This window comes from Prionailurus bengalensis, chromosome A3 (genome assembly GCF_016509475.1).
Source record: "Prionailurus bengalensis isolate Pbe53 chromosome A3, Fcat_Pben_1.1_paternal_pri, whole genome shotgun sequence".
Lineage (NCBI taxonomy): Eukaryota > Metazoa > Chordata > Mammalia > Carnivora > Felidae > Prionailurus > Prionailurus bengalensis.
This window is the reverse complement of record NC_057354.1, coordinates 53,910,314-53,929,207: the sequence shown is the minus strand read 5'-3', so window position 1 is coordinate 53,929,207 and position 18,894 is coordinate 53,910,314. Positions and strand designations below refer to the sequence as shown.

The 18,894-nt window shown below is 39.3% G+C and overlaps 1 protein-coding gene across 3 annotated transcripts in view; it reads right to left on the bottom strand.

Moving 5' to 3' along the window:
• Positions 1 to 384: 384 nt before the first annotated feature.
• ST6GAL2 (ST6 beta-galactoside alpha-2,6-sialyltransferase 2) overlaps positions 385 to 18,894 on the bottom strand; it is an 84,725-nt gene continuing 66,215 nt past the window's right edge. For all 3 annotated transcript variants that reach the window (XM_043603035.1, XM_043603036.1, XM_043603034.1), the window contains exon 6: positions 385 to 3,844. In XM_043603035.1, coding sequence (XP_043458970.1) covers positions 3,573 to 3,844 — 272 coding nt within the window. In that variant the 3' untranslated portion in view covers positions 385 to 3,572. The remainder of the gene's footprint in view (positions 3,845 to 18,894) is intronic.

Genomic DNA, 18,894 nt, shown 5'->3' with positions numbered 1-18,894 from the left:
TATCAGAATATATTCAGAGACTATTTGGCCTGTCATGGATTTCTCGATAATTCCCTACCTCCCTCTCTGCCTCTTCTCATAGTTGAGCAGAAATGAGACCAGGTCACTCTACCTATCAGCCTTGAACATGCACTGTGTGTTGATCTCTAAGACAGGCTGGAGAGAGAACTTGAATCATGCCACTTGTGCATAAAAAATGCTTCCATCATATGCCATTACTCACGTGAGACTGATCCCACTTAATGCAGCCGAACAGGACCTAGACCTAATTAATTTAGTGGATGTACGTGTTCCTGCCCGGAAGGGTCAGCTAACAACATAAGGTATTAATCTGTTCCCCTGGAAGGAACTGGCTCATAAGCACGTAACAGAGCAATCCCATGGTAGTTTCAAACTGTTACTTTTATTTCCCAATTTTGAAAATGCTAACGATTATTTCAGCATTGCGTTGTCCAGACACTATGGCTACAATGACAGATTATTACTGGTGAGTTCAGGATTGATTAAATGTCTGGCTCAGAGACCTAGGGCAGGACACACTGGAAGAGTTGTGACTGACGCAGGGCTCCTGGAGTTCTACATACAGGCAGACAAGGAAAGACCCAAAAATTGGAAGATGTGCAAAAGTCCCTCACTTTTAATACATTTTATATTCATTTTAATACATGCCCTTGATGTTGCATGGTGCATATATGCAACTTTTAATTGACCACCTCTTGGCCTATGCACAAAGTTCCCAATAAAAGCAGCCTTGTTAAGGACTTGGGCTGGAAGGATGGTCAGGTATGCAGGGCTGGCACTGGTATTCCCTGGGGACAGTGAGCTTTCAACACCTATTAAACCCCATCCTCATACCTGGTAGAGGAACTGGGGAAACTAGTCAGGGAAAATCTAGATAAAGGTGCCTTGTCATTCTTGGTCAACATTTGTCTCTTTGTGATAACAACCATCACCACCAAAGATCTCCTGAAATTATCTTCAATTGAAGATAATGGCTTCAGGTTGCACCTTAAGGATTTTATCAGTGTCCCTTCCAGAAGTGGATGGAGCATTTTAGAAGGGACAGAGCCTGGGAGAAATGTAATAGGACAGCATTTATTGTTAACTACTCCACAGAAGAGCTGTGTGTTTATTGCAGTTCAGTAAATGTAGCCTAGAAGGACTTAATCAATGTCTGGCAAAATACTACCACTTAGGACCAATTTAGCTAATACCAGATGCAGTCATCATGTTAACTGTAACTGCCTGATATTTTTGAGAGGCTAAACAATTTAAACTTTCAAACAGAAGAATGCCCAGCCATGCTATATTAATATGTGTACCACATTTTCTGAATGTTTAACAGACCCTGATTCCCAAGAGTCTTTAAGGCCATAATAAATTCAAAAATTTTAATTAAATTTCCTTTATGCTCTTCAGTCTTTCTTGTAACCTCAGTGAGACTGAAAGGACTTTTTAAAGTACACGCGTTACAACAAAATGCTATTTAAAAATCTTTGAAGTGTTTTCTGGGGCTTCTGAACTTGAATATTTATATTGACCCGGACAAATTTTCCTTTAGCCAAGCTCTTATGTCACTGAAGGGGGTTGTCCTGGATAAAAAAAAGGTCAGAAGGAAATCCACCAGGAAGGCTATCAAAGGAACTTCAATGTCATGGGCATTTGAAGGCAGAGCCTGGAAGGTCCAGGGAGAACCAAGGCCACAGGAGGACTGCTCACTCACCGTGATCAGAGTTACCTCACCAGCATCCAGTCACTGAACTCCTTATTCCACATGGGGACAAAACTAAGCTCTTTCAGGAAACCAGAGAGAAAAGTGGCTTGACCATGTCTGCTCACACATAAGCTAATGTGTAGGATAAAATTATGAATCTATTTTCATAGTTCAAGAAAGAAAGTTCTAAAAATAGGCTTTTAGTGGATAACGTCATGATTAAAACTTTTCAGTTATTCCTACACTTCACTATCATAATAAGCCATAGGAGATGTCTATTACCTAACCTGATTTCTGGGGAGTTAGCCTAACCAAACAGAAGCTGTCAATTTCTATAAACCATTCTTGCTCAAGAAAGTAGTTTTGAAAGCACTCAGGAAAAAACCAATCCTGGAACAAAAAAGAAAAAAGAAAAAAAAAACTTTCCCACAAAACTCTCTTGACATCTACACGCTTGCAAGGGAGAACAGATTTTTAATGAAAAGAAGTCTTATGTGTACTGCTGAAAAATGTTTCGGTTATATAGAGAGATAGCATGTTTAATTAAGGTATTCCAAAATGTTTCTGTTTCACTACATTCATAGCAAAAAAACCTGTTTTTCAATGTATCAGTGACAAAAGCTGAGATTAAAACCAAAAGAAAACAGAACCGAATACAGTTAATGCACTGGGGTGACACCTTCCTCCCCTCTATGAGCTGTTGCCTCTCAAGCATGTAGGTATTTTCCTTCTTGTTAAAGAGCAACCTTTTCACACAATTTTACTTAATTATGTGGCTTGTGTGTTGCTGACATAAAATATATCTGTGAAAACAGGGGCAGGGTTCCTCACTGTCTGTCTGTAGGGAGAATTAGTGAAAATCCAGAACATCACTGCTAGGTTTCCAGCAGCTGATATTGACCTGAAAGAAATCCCCATGAAAGAGACAGGTGTGCATCCCCATAAGCACAGAATGAAGGCTCTGAAATTCTCCTTTTAGATTGGAAGGAGCCCTTCCTCACGGACAAGGGGGTCACAAGTGTCTTGAGTGTAACAGCGTAAGGGCTGTGAGAACTGGCAGCCGAGGAGGTACAGTGCGCAAAGGCTGGAGCTGGGAACATCCTGGTCCCGGGCCACCCTGCAGCCAGCCCAGTGATTCTGTGTCTACTTGCCAGAGTAAGAAAATACTGCAGGAAAACAAAGTGTCTCCTTTGCAGTGCTATTCCAGGAGTGGCTTTTTCTTGGACTGCTTGAGATGGATGCTTTATGGTTTTAGAAACAAAGCAAAAATTCAGTGGGCAATGGGAAATGGAGCTGGGGAATATGCAACAGTTGGGGAACATGTGCATCTCTCAACATATACTGGGGATTCTGCTGTTAAACACATCTGAGTGATAATTCAGATGGTCGTCATAAACTCTAGGGTATTTAATAACGAATGAATGTACAAGGGACACATTAGGTGCTATAGATACCATACCTTGACAAGGGTGTATAAACCATTTCATAGTATCAGGTATATCATGGAAAGAAACCTGTAGCTGAAACCAACCCTGATAAGGGGTGCCCACGGCATAAGAAAAGGCTAACATTTCTGGAGGTATAGTACCCATTCGTCACACATTTGCTTTTTTCTTTTCTTTTCTTTTTTTTTTTTTTTGCATCTTTCTTGAGCTTTTTCCTTTTAAACTCCATTTCTGTATTCAAAGTAGTAATAAATACTCAATGGCTTAGAAAAAGAGGAATTCTCGCGGCCACCACTAAATTACAGTCTAAAGACTGAAGACTACATTGCCTAAAATATATCTTCAAGTATTCTTCTGGGACTCAGAGTACGACAGTAGTACCTTATTGCACATGGGCTCTCAAGAGCCCCTCTTCAAGAGTGCGGACCGACGCGCCTGGGCGCAGGGCAGCGCACCGCCCGGAGCCCCGGCAGGACCACCTTCCCCTTGCGGTGCAGGTCGCCCTGGGCGCCCGTGTTCAGCCGCTGCACCAGCAGCTTCTCGTAGAGCAGCGGGTGGTACGCGCCGAGCGTGCAGGCCGCGTCGTAGTACAGCTCGTGGTAGTGGCACAGCTCCGTCTGCCGGATGGACGGGATGTATTCATACACGTGCACTTCGCTGCACATGGACATCATGATGAGGATTCCTGCCGCGGAAAGAAAGTTAGAAGCCAATGAACAACTCCGAGCGGGAGCGAGAATGTTCTGGAGCTGTGGTGGACGGAATGACTGTAGCAACAGGCACTTGCCCTGGGCTCGTTTTCCTGTTACTTTTACCGTGGCAGTGTCAGAACCTCCAGCAAGTGGCCTGTCTGTGGCTCAGGGGCTGTGGGGGCCTGAGATGTGGTACTGTTATACATTCATAGGATTCATAGGATTATTGTGGGAGGCGCAGTTACTGTACTTAACAAGACATAACCTAGTGAGTGAGGTTTGCATTCTCCAAGTTCACGTGTTGCAGTCCACAGACAGGTTCTGTTCTCATTTGCAAGAGTAGGGCTCTTACGTTCCAAACAAACACATGTTAAAAAAAAAAAACAAACAAGGGCTATAAAATAGCTTCTTGATTATAAAATATATGAATGGAAAGAGATGGAATTGGGAAAGAGAGTTTAATATTCATAATATCAAAATTATCTCCCTATGTTGCAAATAGAGTGCTATCAAACCTCATCCTAGGCTAGGGGGCTTTCTTTTCCCAGCACCACCACCACCTTTGTTCCCATCCTTTAAACTTTAAGCAAATATATATGCTTATGCCTTTTAGGAAAGAGGTATCCTTTATGAAAACAAGATGGTGGCAACAGTTAGGTCCTGTTAGAGGCAATATCTATCTGCAGAGGACAGTTATATTTCTAATTAATCAACCATGAAAACCCTTACAGCCAGAGAAATTCACGCATAAGGGCCACTGGGAGAGAAGAGAGCAGGGGCCAAATGTTGTCTGGGGGTTCAGAGGAGTTGCTCAGGGAGGTGAGGTCTGCACCTATGGGGCAGCCTGGCAGACAAGGGGAGACAGGGAAGCAGGAGAAAGGGATGCTGGTCCAGAGGTGACAATGGCATCCTGTTTAGAAGCCAGTAAAGGTATGACTTGAGAGCCATGATGTAGTGGTGTGGCTGAGAGTAAAAGATATTCCTAACAGAGAGAAGGAGGTGCTTCTGTTCACAGTCTCAAAAGCAAAACTGTTCTCAAGAGCTATGTCAAAACTTCAAGCTACTGGTCTGTTTCTCCTCTTTTCCTCCCACAACCCACTTCTTCTTCCTCCTCTCCCATGGCTGACTTGCTGCCAGGTTGTGACCCCTTCCTCGGGAAGGCCGAAGGTGACAGCGATTCAGGTGGAGCTAAGGGCAAGAACCTTCCTCCTGAAGTCACCGAGGAGAGCGGGTATCAGTACCTGAAGATACAGCACAGGCGATAATGGAGTCTCCCTCCTTCTGATAATTACTGCTCTAGGAACATTTTGTCCCCCTCCTCATAAAATCATCTGTGAGGAACTCACATTGCAAATGAGAAAGCCATGTGCCCAGGGTGAACTAAACCCCCCACCTTTTTTCTGGTTACTTTACACCTGCAACAAACAATGTGTATTTTCTTCATCAGGGAGTGTCACAGGACCTGTGTCTATGGAGTTGAGAATGGCTTCAGTGTTTTCATTTTTCAAAAAAATATATTTTTTTAATGTTTGCTTTTGAGAGAGAGAGAGAGAGAGAGAGAGAGAGAGAGAGATTGAGAGAGAGAGAGACAGGATCTGAAGTGGGCTCTACACTGAGAGCACAGAGCCAGATGTGGGGCTCAAACTCACGAACCACAAGACCGTGACCTGAGCAGAAGTTAGATGCTTAACTGACTGACCACCCAGGTGCTCCAGCTTCAGTGTTTTAATCAGGAGCTATGGAACAAGTTCTTGAACCACAACACCTGGAAGCTGGCTGCTCTCCCTCCCCTGGGCATGGTACATGGCTATGCCAGCTTTGCACAAGGAACCGCATTGAAGGGTCCTGGCATCCCTCGCATACCTAGATGCCTTTCATTAATACAATTATGACAACTACTTTCCTGCAGATGGCAGTGAAGAGCCTTTGAGGGTGTCATGCACAAAGGCATCTCGAAAACTAGCAATGGAACTGGACCAGTCTCCGTTTACCTGGGTTGTGTTGTCAGCCAGTAAAAGAAACTCCTCCCTGAGGGCTGTAGTCAAATGTGTACGAGTTGACACTTTTGCAACTCTGGTCATTAGAGTGTTAGAGTGGATGGCTTTCAGAAGTTAATCTCATAGTTAAATGTCTTAGCCACATTATTGGCTCTTCTCCTAAAGCAGTTCTCAAACTTCAGCATGAAAAAGAATGACCAGGGCAGCATGCTAAATGTCAGTTCCTGAGACTTGTTCCCATTTCCAGAGATCTGGGTGCCACTAGTGTATGTTGGGATCCAGGAAACTGCATTTTTAAAAAAATTTCCTCATGGCACAAAAACAGACACTCAGATCAATGGAACAGAATAGCGAACCCAGAAATGGACCCACAAACTTATGGCCAACTAATCTTTGACAAAGCAGGAAAGAATATCCAATGGAATAAAGACAGGCTCTTCAGCAAGTGGTGCTGGGAAAACTGGACAGCAACATGCAGAAGAATGAACCTGGACCATTTTCTTACAGCATACACAAAAATAAACTCAAAATGAATGAAAGACCTAAACATAAGACAGAAAGTCATCAAATTCTTGAGGAGAAAGCAGGCAAAGATCTCCTTGATCTTGGCTGCAGCAGCTTCTTACTCAACATGTCTCCGGAGGCAAAGGAAACAAAAGCAAAAATGAACTACTGGGACCTCATCAAAATAAAAAAGCTTCTGCACAGTGAAGGAAACAATCAGCAAAACTAAAAGGCAGCCGACAGAATGGGAGAAGATATTTGCAAATGACATATCAGATAAAGGGTTAGTATCCAAAATCTATAAAGAACTTATCAAACTCAACACTCAAAAAACAAATAATCCAGTGAAGAAATGGGCAGAAGACATGAATAGACACTTCTCCATAGAAGACATCCAGACGGCCAACTGACACATGAAAGAATGCCCAACAGCACTCATCATCAGGGAAATACAAATCAAAACCACAATGAGATACCACCTTACACCTGTCAGAATGGCTAACATTAACAACTCAGGCAACAACAGGTGTTGGCAAGGATGCGGAGAAAGAGGATTTCTTTTGCATTGATGGTGGCAATGCGAGCTGGTGCAGCCACTCTGGAAAACGGTATGGAGGTTCCTCAAAAAACTAAAAACAGAACTACCCTACGACCCAGTAATTGCACTACTAGGTATTTATCCAAGGGATACAGGTGTGCTGTTTCAAAGGGACACATGCACCCCCATGTTTATAGCAGCACTATCAACAACAGCCAAAGTATGGAAAGAGCCCAAATGTCCATTGATGGATGAATGGATAAAGAAGATGTGGTATGCATATATATATGTGTGTGTATATATATATACACATATATATATACACATATATATATACACATATATATACACATATATATACACATATATATATACACATATATACACATATATACACATATATATACACATATATATACACATATATATATACACATATATATACACATATATATATATATACACACACACACATATATACACACACACACACACACACAATGGAGTATACTCAGCAATCAAAAAGAATGAAATCTTGCCATTTGCAATTATGTGGATGGAACTGGAGGGTATTATGCTAAGCAAAACTAGTCAGAGAAAGACAAATATCATATGACTTCACTCATACGAGGACTTTAAGAGGCAAAACAGATGAACATAAGGGAAGGGAAAGAAAAATAATATAAAAACAGGGAGGGGGACAAAACATAAAAGACTCTTAAATATGGAGAACAAATAGAGGGGTTGTGGGAGGGGGGAATGGGCTAAATGGGTAACGGGCATTAAGGAACCTACTCCTGAAACCACTATTGCACTATATGCTAACTAATTTGGATGTAAATTAAAATAAAATTAAATTTAAAAAAATTTCTTTAAAGTTCATTTATTTTTGAGAGCAGGGGGGGAACATGTGGAGGGGCAGAGAGAGGGAGACAGAGGATCTGAAGCAGGCTCTGCACTGACAGTAGAGAGTCTGAGGTGGGGCTCAAACTCATGAACTGTAAGATCATGACCTGAGATGAAGTCAGACACTTAACCAACTGAGCCACCCAGGAGCTCCAGGAAACTGCATTTTTAATAAACATTCCTAAACTATGTGTGGCAAAAGGCTGTTAAAAAAAAAGTCCAATCTATCATAGACCATTACTTCTACAAAATACAGTACAATGATTTACTAGAAAAATTATCACATATTTGGATGCCATGCTATGTCAAGTTACTACAGAAGTTTCTAAATACTGTCAATTTCTATGATGATCTACTTGTAGACCAGTGACTAAAGTTTCTGGACCAATGCCGGTCTGCCTACAATGCATTGATGGCCATTCTTTGAGGATTATGTTGGTCTAACACACATATTCTTTGAAAAGGTCTTCAGTCAGGGATGCCCATCCTGTCTCATTAGTAGCTAGACATTCCACGTATTAGATTAAATCTAGAGTTGAGTTTGCTACCCACACCCAAGTAAGAAGATCCTTGGGTGGTTTCTCAAGTACTTCCTATTGTCTTCAGCTCAAAGAGCATCTACTAACATGTTTCAATCAGATTCTTTTTTTTCTCTAGGAAGTTTCCCAGAGAAAATTTTTACTCTTGCTGCTAGTTATTACATTTTAAATCATGCATTTGCTGGGTATACAATATAGATTTTGTCAGAAGACTGGGCAAGAAGTTTTGGTTTCCCTGCAAGTAAATAGGTACGTTTTAGCACTTTCATATAAAAATACTTTATATTTAAAAATAACTTCTAGGGGTACCTGGATGGCTCAGTCAGTTAAGTGTTCAGTTTCAGCTCAGGTCATGATCTCATGGTTCATGAGTTTGAGCCCCACATAGGGTTCTCTGTTGTAAGCCCAGAGCCCACTTTGGATCCTCTGTCTCCCTCTCTTTCTGCCCATCCCACCCCTCTCAAAAATAAATTAAAAAAAAAAATTAAAAATAATTAAATGACTTCTAGAGCTTCAGAAATGCAGAAACTTGGTTCTTCATTTTAGACAAAATGAAGGCGAGTGGAGATTAAGAAAGTGTGGGTTCTTGCCTGAGTTACCTACACAATTCCTCCTGATCTTTCCTTACCTGATACAGACTTACAGGAGCAATTATCCAGCCCAATGTGTACTCATACGAACTTGTGGCTTTCTAGAACCATGAGCTGAGAGCATCGTAAAACTTAAACAATAGCAGAATCTGCCCTAAGTGTTTAAATGTCAGCCAGCTATAGCACTGACATCACAACTGGTATGGCGACACCTTCAAAAGGAAGGGGAAAAGCAATTTACAATTTGTTGGCTACACGTGAAAGGTGGACAAGATTTGTGGCACCAAAGCTGGAGAATATTTTTATTATTCAAAAGTTTTTTTCAGACAGCATGGTCAATTCATTTGGCATATGCATACTCCACTTTTCGATTTATTAGGGCCATGATTACACACAGATGGGAGTTTAGATTCTGACTCTCTCATATAATAAATACTAAAAATCATTACTGTTAAATGTGGTCAAATATATACAATAGTTATGCTAACAGTTAAGAATACTTAGCCATAAATAAAATCCTAAAGATGAAATTTCTTCTTGTTTTGCAAAAAGAAGCTAGGTAGACATCAATATTTGGAGTTATATAATAGCCCTGGCACAGTTCTCAGTACGCGTGTTAGGGAACTGTGGGATGTGGGTGTAGACACTGCAGGGAGGCAGGGCTGGGACAGGGCTAGGAAAGATCAAAGGCTTCACATTCTGCCGGAGGCCTCTTCAGTTAAATCCAACATTTATTAAACTGGGCACAGTGCTAATCATTGGGGATTAAGAGAAAGTTTCTTTAAGAAAAGAAAGTTAAAGAACTAACCTTTAAATATAAAAACAGGTAGCAAGCCCATAACTGGCAATTCTTTGGATGACTTGGAGAAAGAGTCTTATGTGATGCACTGAGAAAGAATGTTTGAGTACTACCACCAGCATTGCTTCTCAAGTGTTGTGACGCTGAGCCCTACTGTTCACAAACAATGTAAATACCAACAACACGTGGTTCTCCTCTGAATTACCACCAATAAAGTGCCACATTGAGAGCCCCCAACTCACCCCCTCCCCAGGTTTGCTGATTCACTAGGAGGACCCACAGGACCCAGTATATAGTGCTACTCTGCTATGATGTATTAAAGCAAAAGAATACAAGGTAAAAACAGCAAAAGTAGAATTTACATGGGCCAAACTCCAGGAAAAACTAAGGCCAAGTTTCCACTCCCAGTGGAGTCACACAGGGTTTGCTTCATACCCCTAGCAACACATGTGAAATGCTGCCAATCAGGGAAGCTATTGAGAGAGTTGATGCTCAAGGTTTTAACTGGGAACTGGTCATGCAGGCAGTCTCTGCCTGGCACATAGCAAAATTCCAGACTCCCAGAATGAAAGCAGGTGTTCAGCATAAACCATAGTGCTCGAGTGAACAGTCTAGGCAAGGTGAATTACTCTTATTAGTTTCGAGGTTGGGAACCTTCCCAAATCAAAGATCCCAGATGCCAGCCAAGGGCCAGCTTTGCAGGCATGCCTTCCTAAATATCAGCAGTCAGGCCTGTCAGGTTAAATCTTTTCTGCAAAGATACCATACATGGATAAATTCACAGTATCATGTTACTTCATAATCAATTCCCCATTCCAGAATTCACATGGCAAATTCACATCTGGTTATGCTAAAAATGTTTTTAGTATTTTTTTTCATTTCCTTTCTTAGGACTGCTCAGGATCACCTAAAAATCAAAAAGGATACAAATAATTTAATACTAGGCTATTCAGTAAAGAATTTTTAAAAAATCACTTAAACTTTTATGTCAAGTATTTTGTTTATGGACTACCAAAAAGTAACTGCTTTCATCACTAATAAAATTTTACTGCTTTCACCCAGCATTCAAAGAAGAATTAATACCAATCCTTCTCAAACTCTTCAAAAAACACAGAGGAGATGGGAACATTTCCAAATTCATTTTATGAGGCCAGCATTACACGGATACCAAAAACAGAAAAGGATACCACAAAAAAAGAAAATTACCAGCCAATATCCCTGATGAGCACAGATGCAAACATACTCAACAAAATATCAACAAACCAAATTCAGCAACACATTAAAAGGATCATACACCACAATCAAGTGGGATCTGTTCCAGGGATGTAAGGATGGTCCAGCTTCTGTAAATCAATCAATGTGATAGACCCACATTAACAAAATGAAGGAGAAAAATCATATGATCATATCAGTAGAGGCAGAAAAGCATTTGACAAAACTCAACACTCATTTATGATAAAAGTTCTCGACAAAGTGGGTTTAGAGGAACTGTACCCCAACATAATAAAGGCCATACCTGAACAGCCCTCAGCTAACATCATACCCAATGATGAAAAGCTGAAAGTTTTCCCTCTCAGATCAAGAACAAGACAAGGATATCCACTTGTGCCACTTTATCCAACATAGTATTGAAATTCCTAGCCAGAACAATTAGGCAAGACAAAGAAAAAAAAAAGCATTCAAAGTTAGAAGGATAGAAGGAGAGAAAAGAAAGAAGTGAAACTGTCACTCTACAGATGACATGACACTATATATAGAAAACTCTGAAAACTAGCCCAAAAGCTATTAGAACTAATAAATGGATTCAGCAAAGCTGAAGGATAGAAAATCAATGTACAAAAATCTGTTTTGCTTTTCTACACTAATAACAAACTATCAGAAAGAAAAATTAAGGTAACAATCCCATTTACAATTGCACTATAAAGAATAAAATATCTAGGAATAAACTTACCTAAGGAGGTGAAAGATCTGCACACTGAAAACTGTAGGATACTGATGAAAGAAACTGAAGAAAACACAAATAAATGGAAAGATATTCCATGCTCATGGACTGGAAGAATTAAATTGTTAAAATATCCATATTATCCACAGCAATCTACAAATTCATTGCAGTCCCTATCAGAATCCCAATGGCATTTTTCCCCCACAGAAATAGAACAAACAATTTTAAAATCTGCATGGAACCACAAAAAAACCCCAAATAGTCAAAGCAATCTTGAAAAAGAACAGAGCTGAAGGCATTACCATCCCTGATTTCAAACTATGTTACAAAGGTACAGTAATCAGGACAGTATGGTACTGGCATAAAAACAGACACATAGCTCAATGCAACAGAATACAGAGCCCAGAAATAAACCCACACACATATATGGTCAATTAATTTCCAACAAAAGAGCCAAGAGCATACAATGGGGAAAGGACAGTCTCTTCAATAAATGGCACTGGGAAAACTGGACAGCAACACACAAAAAATGAAATCGGACTGCTGTCTTATACCATACACAAAAAATAACTCAAAATAGATTAAATACTTGAACTGTAACCATGAAACTCCTAGAAGAACACATAGATATTAAGCTCCTAAACATGGATCTTGGCAATGAGTTTTTGGATTTGCCACAAACACAAAGGCAAAAAGAAAAACGAAAAGAAAAAAAAAAAAACAAAAAGAAACAAGTAGGACTACATCAAACTAAAAACTTCAAAGCAAAGGAAACAATCAACAAAATGAAAAGATAGCTTACTGAATACAAAATATTTGCAAATCATGTATCTGAAAAAGGGTGAATATCCAAAACATATAAAGAACACAGGCAAAAAAAAAAACCCCAAAACAAAACAACAACAACAACAAAAAACCCAACAATCCAATTTAAAAAATGGGCGGAAGGGGGCGCCTGGGTGGCGCAGTCGGTTAAGCGTCCGACTTCAGCCAGGTCACGATCTCGCGGTCCGTGAGTTCGAGCCCCGCGTCGGGCTCTGGGCTGATGGCTCGGAGCCTGGAGCCTGTTTCCGATCCTGTGTCTCCCTCTCTCTCTCTGCCCCTCCCCCGTTCATGCTCTGTCTCTCTCTGTCCCAAAAATAAATAAAAAACGTTGAAAAAAAAATTAAAAAAAAAAAAAATGGGCGGAAGACTGAATGGATAGATTTCCAAAGAAAACATAAAGATGACCAACAGGTAAATGAAAAGATGCACAAAATCACTAATTATCAGGGAAATGGAAATCAAAACCACAAGGAGATATTACATCACACCTCTCAGAATGGCTATCATGAAAACAATAAGAAATAACAAGTTTTGGCAAGGATGTGGAGGAAAAGAAACCCTAGTGCAGTGTTGGCAGTATTGTAAATTGGTACAGCCACTGTGGAAAACAGTATGGAGGTTCCTCAGAAAATTAAAAATAGAAATTACCGTATCACTCAGTAATACCACTTCTCAGTATTTATCCAAAGAAAACAAAGCCACCTGGAAAGATATCTGCACCCTTATGTTACTGAAGCACAATGTTCACAATAGCTAAGGTACAGATACAACCTGAGTCCATTGCTGGACTCTGTTTCTCTTAACAAAGAATTCTTGAAGGCATTGATAAGTGAAGTAAGTTAGAAGGTGTTATGCTAAGTGAAGTAAGTTAGACAGAGAAAGACAAATGCCTTATGATATCATTTATATGTGGGATAAAAAAAAAGCCCAAGGAACAAAAAAATACCCTTATAGATACAGAAAACAGATTGGTGGCTGCCAGTGGTGAGGGGGGGGGGGGGGCAAAACAGGTGAAGGGGCTCAAAAGGTACAAACTTCCAGCTATAAAGTAAGTATGTCATGGGATATGACATATGGCATTGAGACTATAGTTAACAACACTGTATTGCATATTGGAAAGTTGCTAAGAGAGTCCATCTTAAAAGTTCTCATCACAAGAAAGAAAACTCTGTAAACCACATATGGTGACAGATGTTAATTAAACTTATTGTGGTGATCATTTGGCAACAGACACAAATATCAAATCATCATGCTGTACATCTGAAACTAATATAATATTGTACATCAATTAAGCCTCAATGAAAATTTCCTGCTCCTGACACGAAGCCAGACTTTTAGATAGGCAGATCAATATTTAGACACATTTTAATGTATTTTCCTAAGCCAATCAGATGGGCACGTGGCCAGCTTTTTAAAATCTGTAAATATAATTCAATTAACATTCAGTTTCTTTGGCCAGTTTTTACAAACGAGTCCATACTAGGGATTCATTTAAAGGGGAAAAAAAAGTGCACATTTTTCTGGGCAATCATGACTCAGGAAGCATTCATTTGCCAAATTACATGTCTTTAAGTACTGTATAATGCAATATAATTATCAAACCAATTAAAAAGCATTTCAACTGGTCTTAATAAAATGTCACATTATCTGACTCAGCATACTAACAGTAGATACACTTATTTATTTGCTCCAAAGCCAGGATACAAAGCAAAGTACAACCCATGTTCAGAGTACCATAAATTCTAAATCAGTGAGGCTTCCTCTGTAAAATTCTACTTTGCGTGTCTAGCTGTAGTTGATGTGTTTTCAGATCAGGTATAGTGTGTTCGTGTATTTTAATTGTGATTAAAATTATCTTGCTTTCACCTGAAGTATTCAAAGTAACGTCCAAAATTGTTCAGGATGACAGAATTTTCTCCTTGCTGAATGGATCCTTTTAACACGTGGCAAAATAAACTATGGATATAAACAACACAATGCAAGTGACAGAAAAAAACGCTGGCTTACATCAATTCCAGTTAACACTTGAACATAATTCATATGTGAGGTAAATTAGGAATTTCTGAGCATGACCAACACAACACTGCAAACCAGATTTCTGAATAAGTGGTCTGAATGCAAGAAAATCTAAGTGTATGGAATAGGCCAGTCTCATAGGAATCTAGCACCCCTGTCAGGTTTCCCCATAAATTCATCATAAAATAGAAAATTATGAAAATCATACTTAAGATTATTTTAAAAAATTAATGTTTATTTATTCTTGAGGGGGGGGGCACGCAAGCAGGGAAGGTGCAGAGAGAGAGGATGACACAGAATCTGAAGCAGGTTCCAGCCTCTGAGCTATCAGCACAGGGCCCAACACGGGGCTCGAACTCACAAACCATGAGATTATGACCTGAGCTGAAGTTGGATGCTTAACCGACTGAGCCATCCAGGTGCCCCTATGCTTAAGATTATTTGGGAGCAAAAGTGAGTCTTCAAGTAAGACTTCCAGAAAATATTTGTAATTAAAAGGTGGTTTGGAGATCTGAACTTGATGTAGCAAAATTATAGTTTAAGAAGCATCCACCTCATTAGATAAAATCATATAATGCAAGAATGATACCTGAAAGGCCAATTATTAGCTGATTTTTATTGTATTTATTTCATCTAACACACATTCAGAATTCATTATTTACAGGGAAATGCAAAGGTATTCCTAATCAATATAATTCTGACATGTTTTACATAATCATAAATATGGATGCTAAGTGGCTTCTTATTTTGTGTTAAACATCTGAGTTTGGATGATGTATTGGAAAATTAGAATCCTCCCCCCTCAAAAACAATACAACATGGAAAAGAAAGTTATGACTTGTTTTTAAGCCTATTATTCTTGTTCATAGTTAAACTGCCTGAAATTATAGTGTCTGCATTTATGAATTCCAGAAATATTAGTTATAATACAATCAGTACTGGCTACTGCCTTTTAAAAAGTGGCAGGAGGTGTTGCTGGTTTCTACAATAAAAATACCGTCAGTTGCTCAATTCTGGATTAAAGTAGAGAGTCTTATCTCTGTGCTGCTGGTTGGGATGTGTGCTACCAGGCCTGTCTGCCTGCTGGTACTTAGGCTATGCGCCATGGATGGCGAAGCTGGTGCCTCCCGGCCTGGCTGGATGCCCTACTGCATGTAGATGACAAACCAATCCAGACATGCTTTATGACCCCAGGTGAGTTCACTGACCTTGTATAAAAATATCGGTCTTTATGAGAACAAAATGGAAGCCGTGAGACTCCAAGTAAATTATTCCTTATCCTCAGTCAGGCTATGGTACAGTCAAAACGACTTCAAAGTACCAAATAACATGATAAATCTCTAGTATCCAACTAGTGATGAAAGAGACAAATGCTACTCATATGTGCACAAATCACTCCCCAGTGGGCTCAGGGTAAGGAACCTAATAAAATAAAAAAGTTGCTCCAAAGAAACAAGTCTTTATGGATCATCAAAATTACCTTGATCCACGTTACTTTCTTTTAACTTAAAAAATGCATGTGCCATCCAAGAGGTGTAGGAATCCCTTTACTGCTTCTCTGGAGAAGGGGATGGTACATGTAATACATTTCCAGTGTATCTACTAGTGTGCCTCTTTCTGGGAACTGTAAGGACAAATATGGTCCGATTAGAAATTCAAAGAAAAAGCATTATGTCAACACTTACCAACAGTCACCTACATGACATGTCATACACAGCCTTTGCCTGGCACTAATACCCTTGGGAATTTATCTTAAGGAAATGGTTTACAAGAAAAAAAAAGTTTATATATGCACATACCGAATAAACTATAGTACTATTCATACAGAGATAGTAATGACTCATCAATAAATTGATGATCTCAAATACTTTGAAACAACTTAAATACTGAACAGCTAAAGAAAGGCCTAAGTTATGATATTCCTATTTGATGGACTGATATGGCCTCTGTAATTTCAAAGGGAACAAGTCTATTTTTTATTATGTTTTTATATTTGCCAATATGGTCTTATTTGACTAAGCATAAAGTTTTAGATGGAAACATCACAATAATAGTAAAGAGCAAATATTGGCTATTGTGCTAAGCATATGATGATTCAAACATTATGGTAGTACTGGTATCTTCATTTTCCAGTTTAAAGAACTGAGGTTTGGAGGTTTAGAGTAACTTGCTCTCAAGATCACATATCTAGTTGACAGGTAGAACCAAAGTTTGATTCTGGTCTCTGCAAAACCCAAGGTCTTAACCACAGCACACACATATGCTGTGTTATGGGAGGAAGTGGGCATCCTTCTAGATGTGAGAGCAGCTCTATCAGAGGGGAGAGTCTAGAAGGAGACAAGAATCAGAACTTCCAATTCATTTTTTCATGCCTTCACTCATTCAGCAAACATTTACCATGCACCTGTTGTGTGGTGCCATACATTGAGGGAAGCCCCTTCATTACAACCACGTTAAGAAAACCCAACCCTAGATGTGGTTGCCATTTGGAAGAGCACAGACTAAAACAATCAGATGGCAGTATGCGAGGTGGTGGTGGGGTTACTGGGTGCTTTAAAAAATGTTTAAATATTTAGTTATCGTGTTATTTTCCCCTTTGCAAAGGAGACTCTTCAAAAATGTTACAAGGAGTCCTCAACAAATACAAAAAGATCGAGATCCTATTGTGCATATTTTCAATGCCATGAAACTTGAAATCAGCCACAAGAAAACATTTGGAAAGGTAACAAATACTTGGAGACTAAAGAACATCCTACTAAAGAATGAATGGGCTAACCAAGAAGTTAAAGAGGAAATTAAAAAGTTCATGGAAGCCAATGAAAGTGGTAACACCATAACCCAAAACCTCTGGGACATAGGAAAGGCAGTCATAAGAGGAAAGTAAATAGAAATCTAAGCCTTCCTAAAGAAGGAAGAAAGATCTCAGATACACAACCTAACCTTACACCTTAAAGAGCTGGAAAAAGAACAGCAAATAAAATTCCAAACCAGCAGAAGACAAGAAACAATAAAGATTAGAGCTGAAATTAATGCTATCAGAACCAAAACAAAAAACAAAAAACAAAACAAAACAAAAAAACAGTAGAATAGATCAATGAAACCAGAAGCTGTTTCTTCGAAAGAATTAACAAAATTGACAAACCACTAGCCAGATTGATCAAAAAGAAAAAAAAGGACCCAAATAAAGAAAATCAAGAATGAAAGAGGAGAGACCACAACCAACACAGCAGAAATAAAAACAATAATAAGAGAATATTATGAGCAATTATATGTCAATAAAATGGGCAATCTGGAAGAAATGGACTAATTCCTAGACACATATACACTACCAAAACTGAAACAAGAAGAAATAGAAGATTTGAACAGACCCATAACCAATAAAGATATCGAATAAGTAATCAAAAATCTCCCCAAAAACAAGAGTCCAGGGCCAGATGGCTTTCCAGAGGAATTGTACCAAACATTTAAGGAAGAGTTACCACCTATTCTCTTGAAGCTGTTCCAAAAAATAGAAATGGAAGGAAAACTTCTAAACCCTTTCTATGAAGCCAGCATTACCTTGATTCCAAAACTAGACAGAGACCCCACTAAAAAGGAGAACTATAGACCAATTTCCCTGATAAACATGGATGCAAAAATCCTCAACAAGATATTAACCAACTGGCTCCAGCAATACATTAAAAAAATTATTCACCATGACCAAGTGAGATTTATACCTGGGATGCAGGGCTGCTTCAATATCCAGAAAACAATCAATGTGATTCATCACATCAATAAAGAAGGGACAAGAACCATATGATCCTCTCAATAGATGCAGAGAAAGCATTTAACAAAATACAGCATCCTTTCTTGATAAAAACCCTCAAGAAAGTCAGGACAAAAGGATCATACCTCAAGATCATAAAAGCCATATACGAAAGACCCAACACTAATATCATCCTCAGTGGGGAAAAACTGAGAGCTTTCCCCCTAAGGTCAGGAATAAGGCAGGGATGTCCACTCTCGCCACTGTTATTCAACATAGTACTGGAAGTCTTAGCCTCTGCAATCAGACAAAGAAATAAAAGGCATCCAAATTGGCCAGGAGGAGGTCAAACTTTCACTCTTCGCAGATGACATGATACTCTATATGGAAAACCCAAAAGATTCCACCAAAAAACAGCTAGAACTGATTCATGAATTCAGCAGTCACAGGATGTAAAATCAATGCACAGAAATCAGTTGCATTCCTATACACCAACAATGAAGCAACAGAAAGAGAAATCAAGGAATCGATCCCATTTACAATTGCACCAACATCCATAAAATACCTAGGAATAAATCTAACTAAAGAGGTGAAAAATCTATACGCTGAAAACTATAGAAAGCTTATGAAAGAAATTGAAGA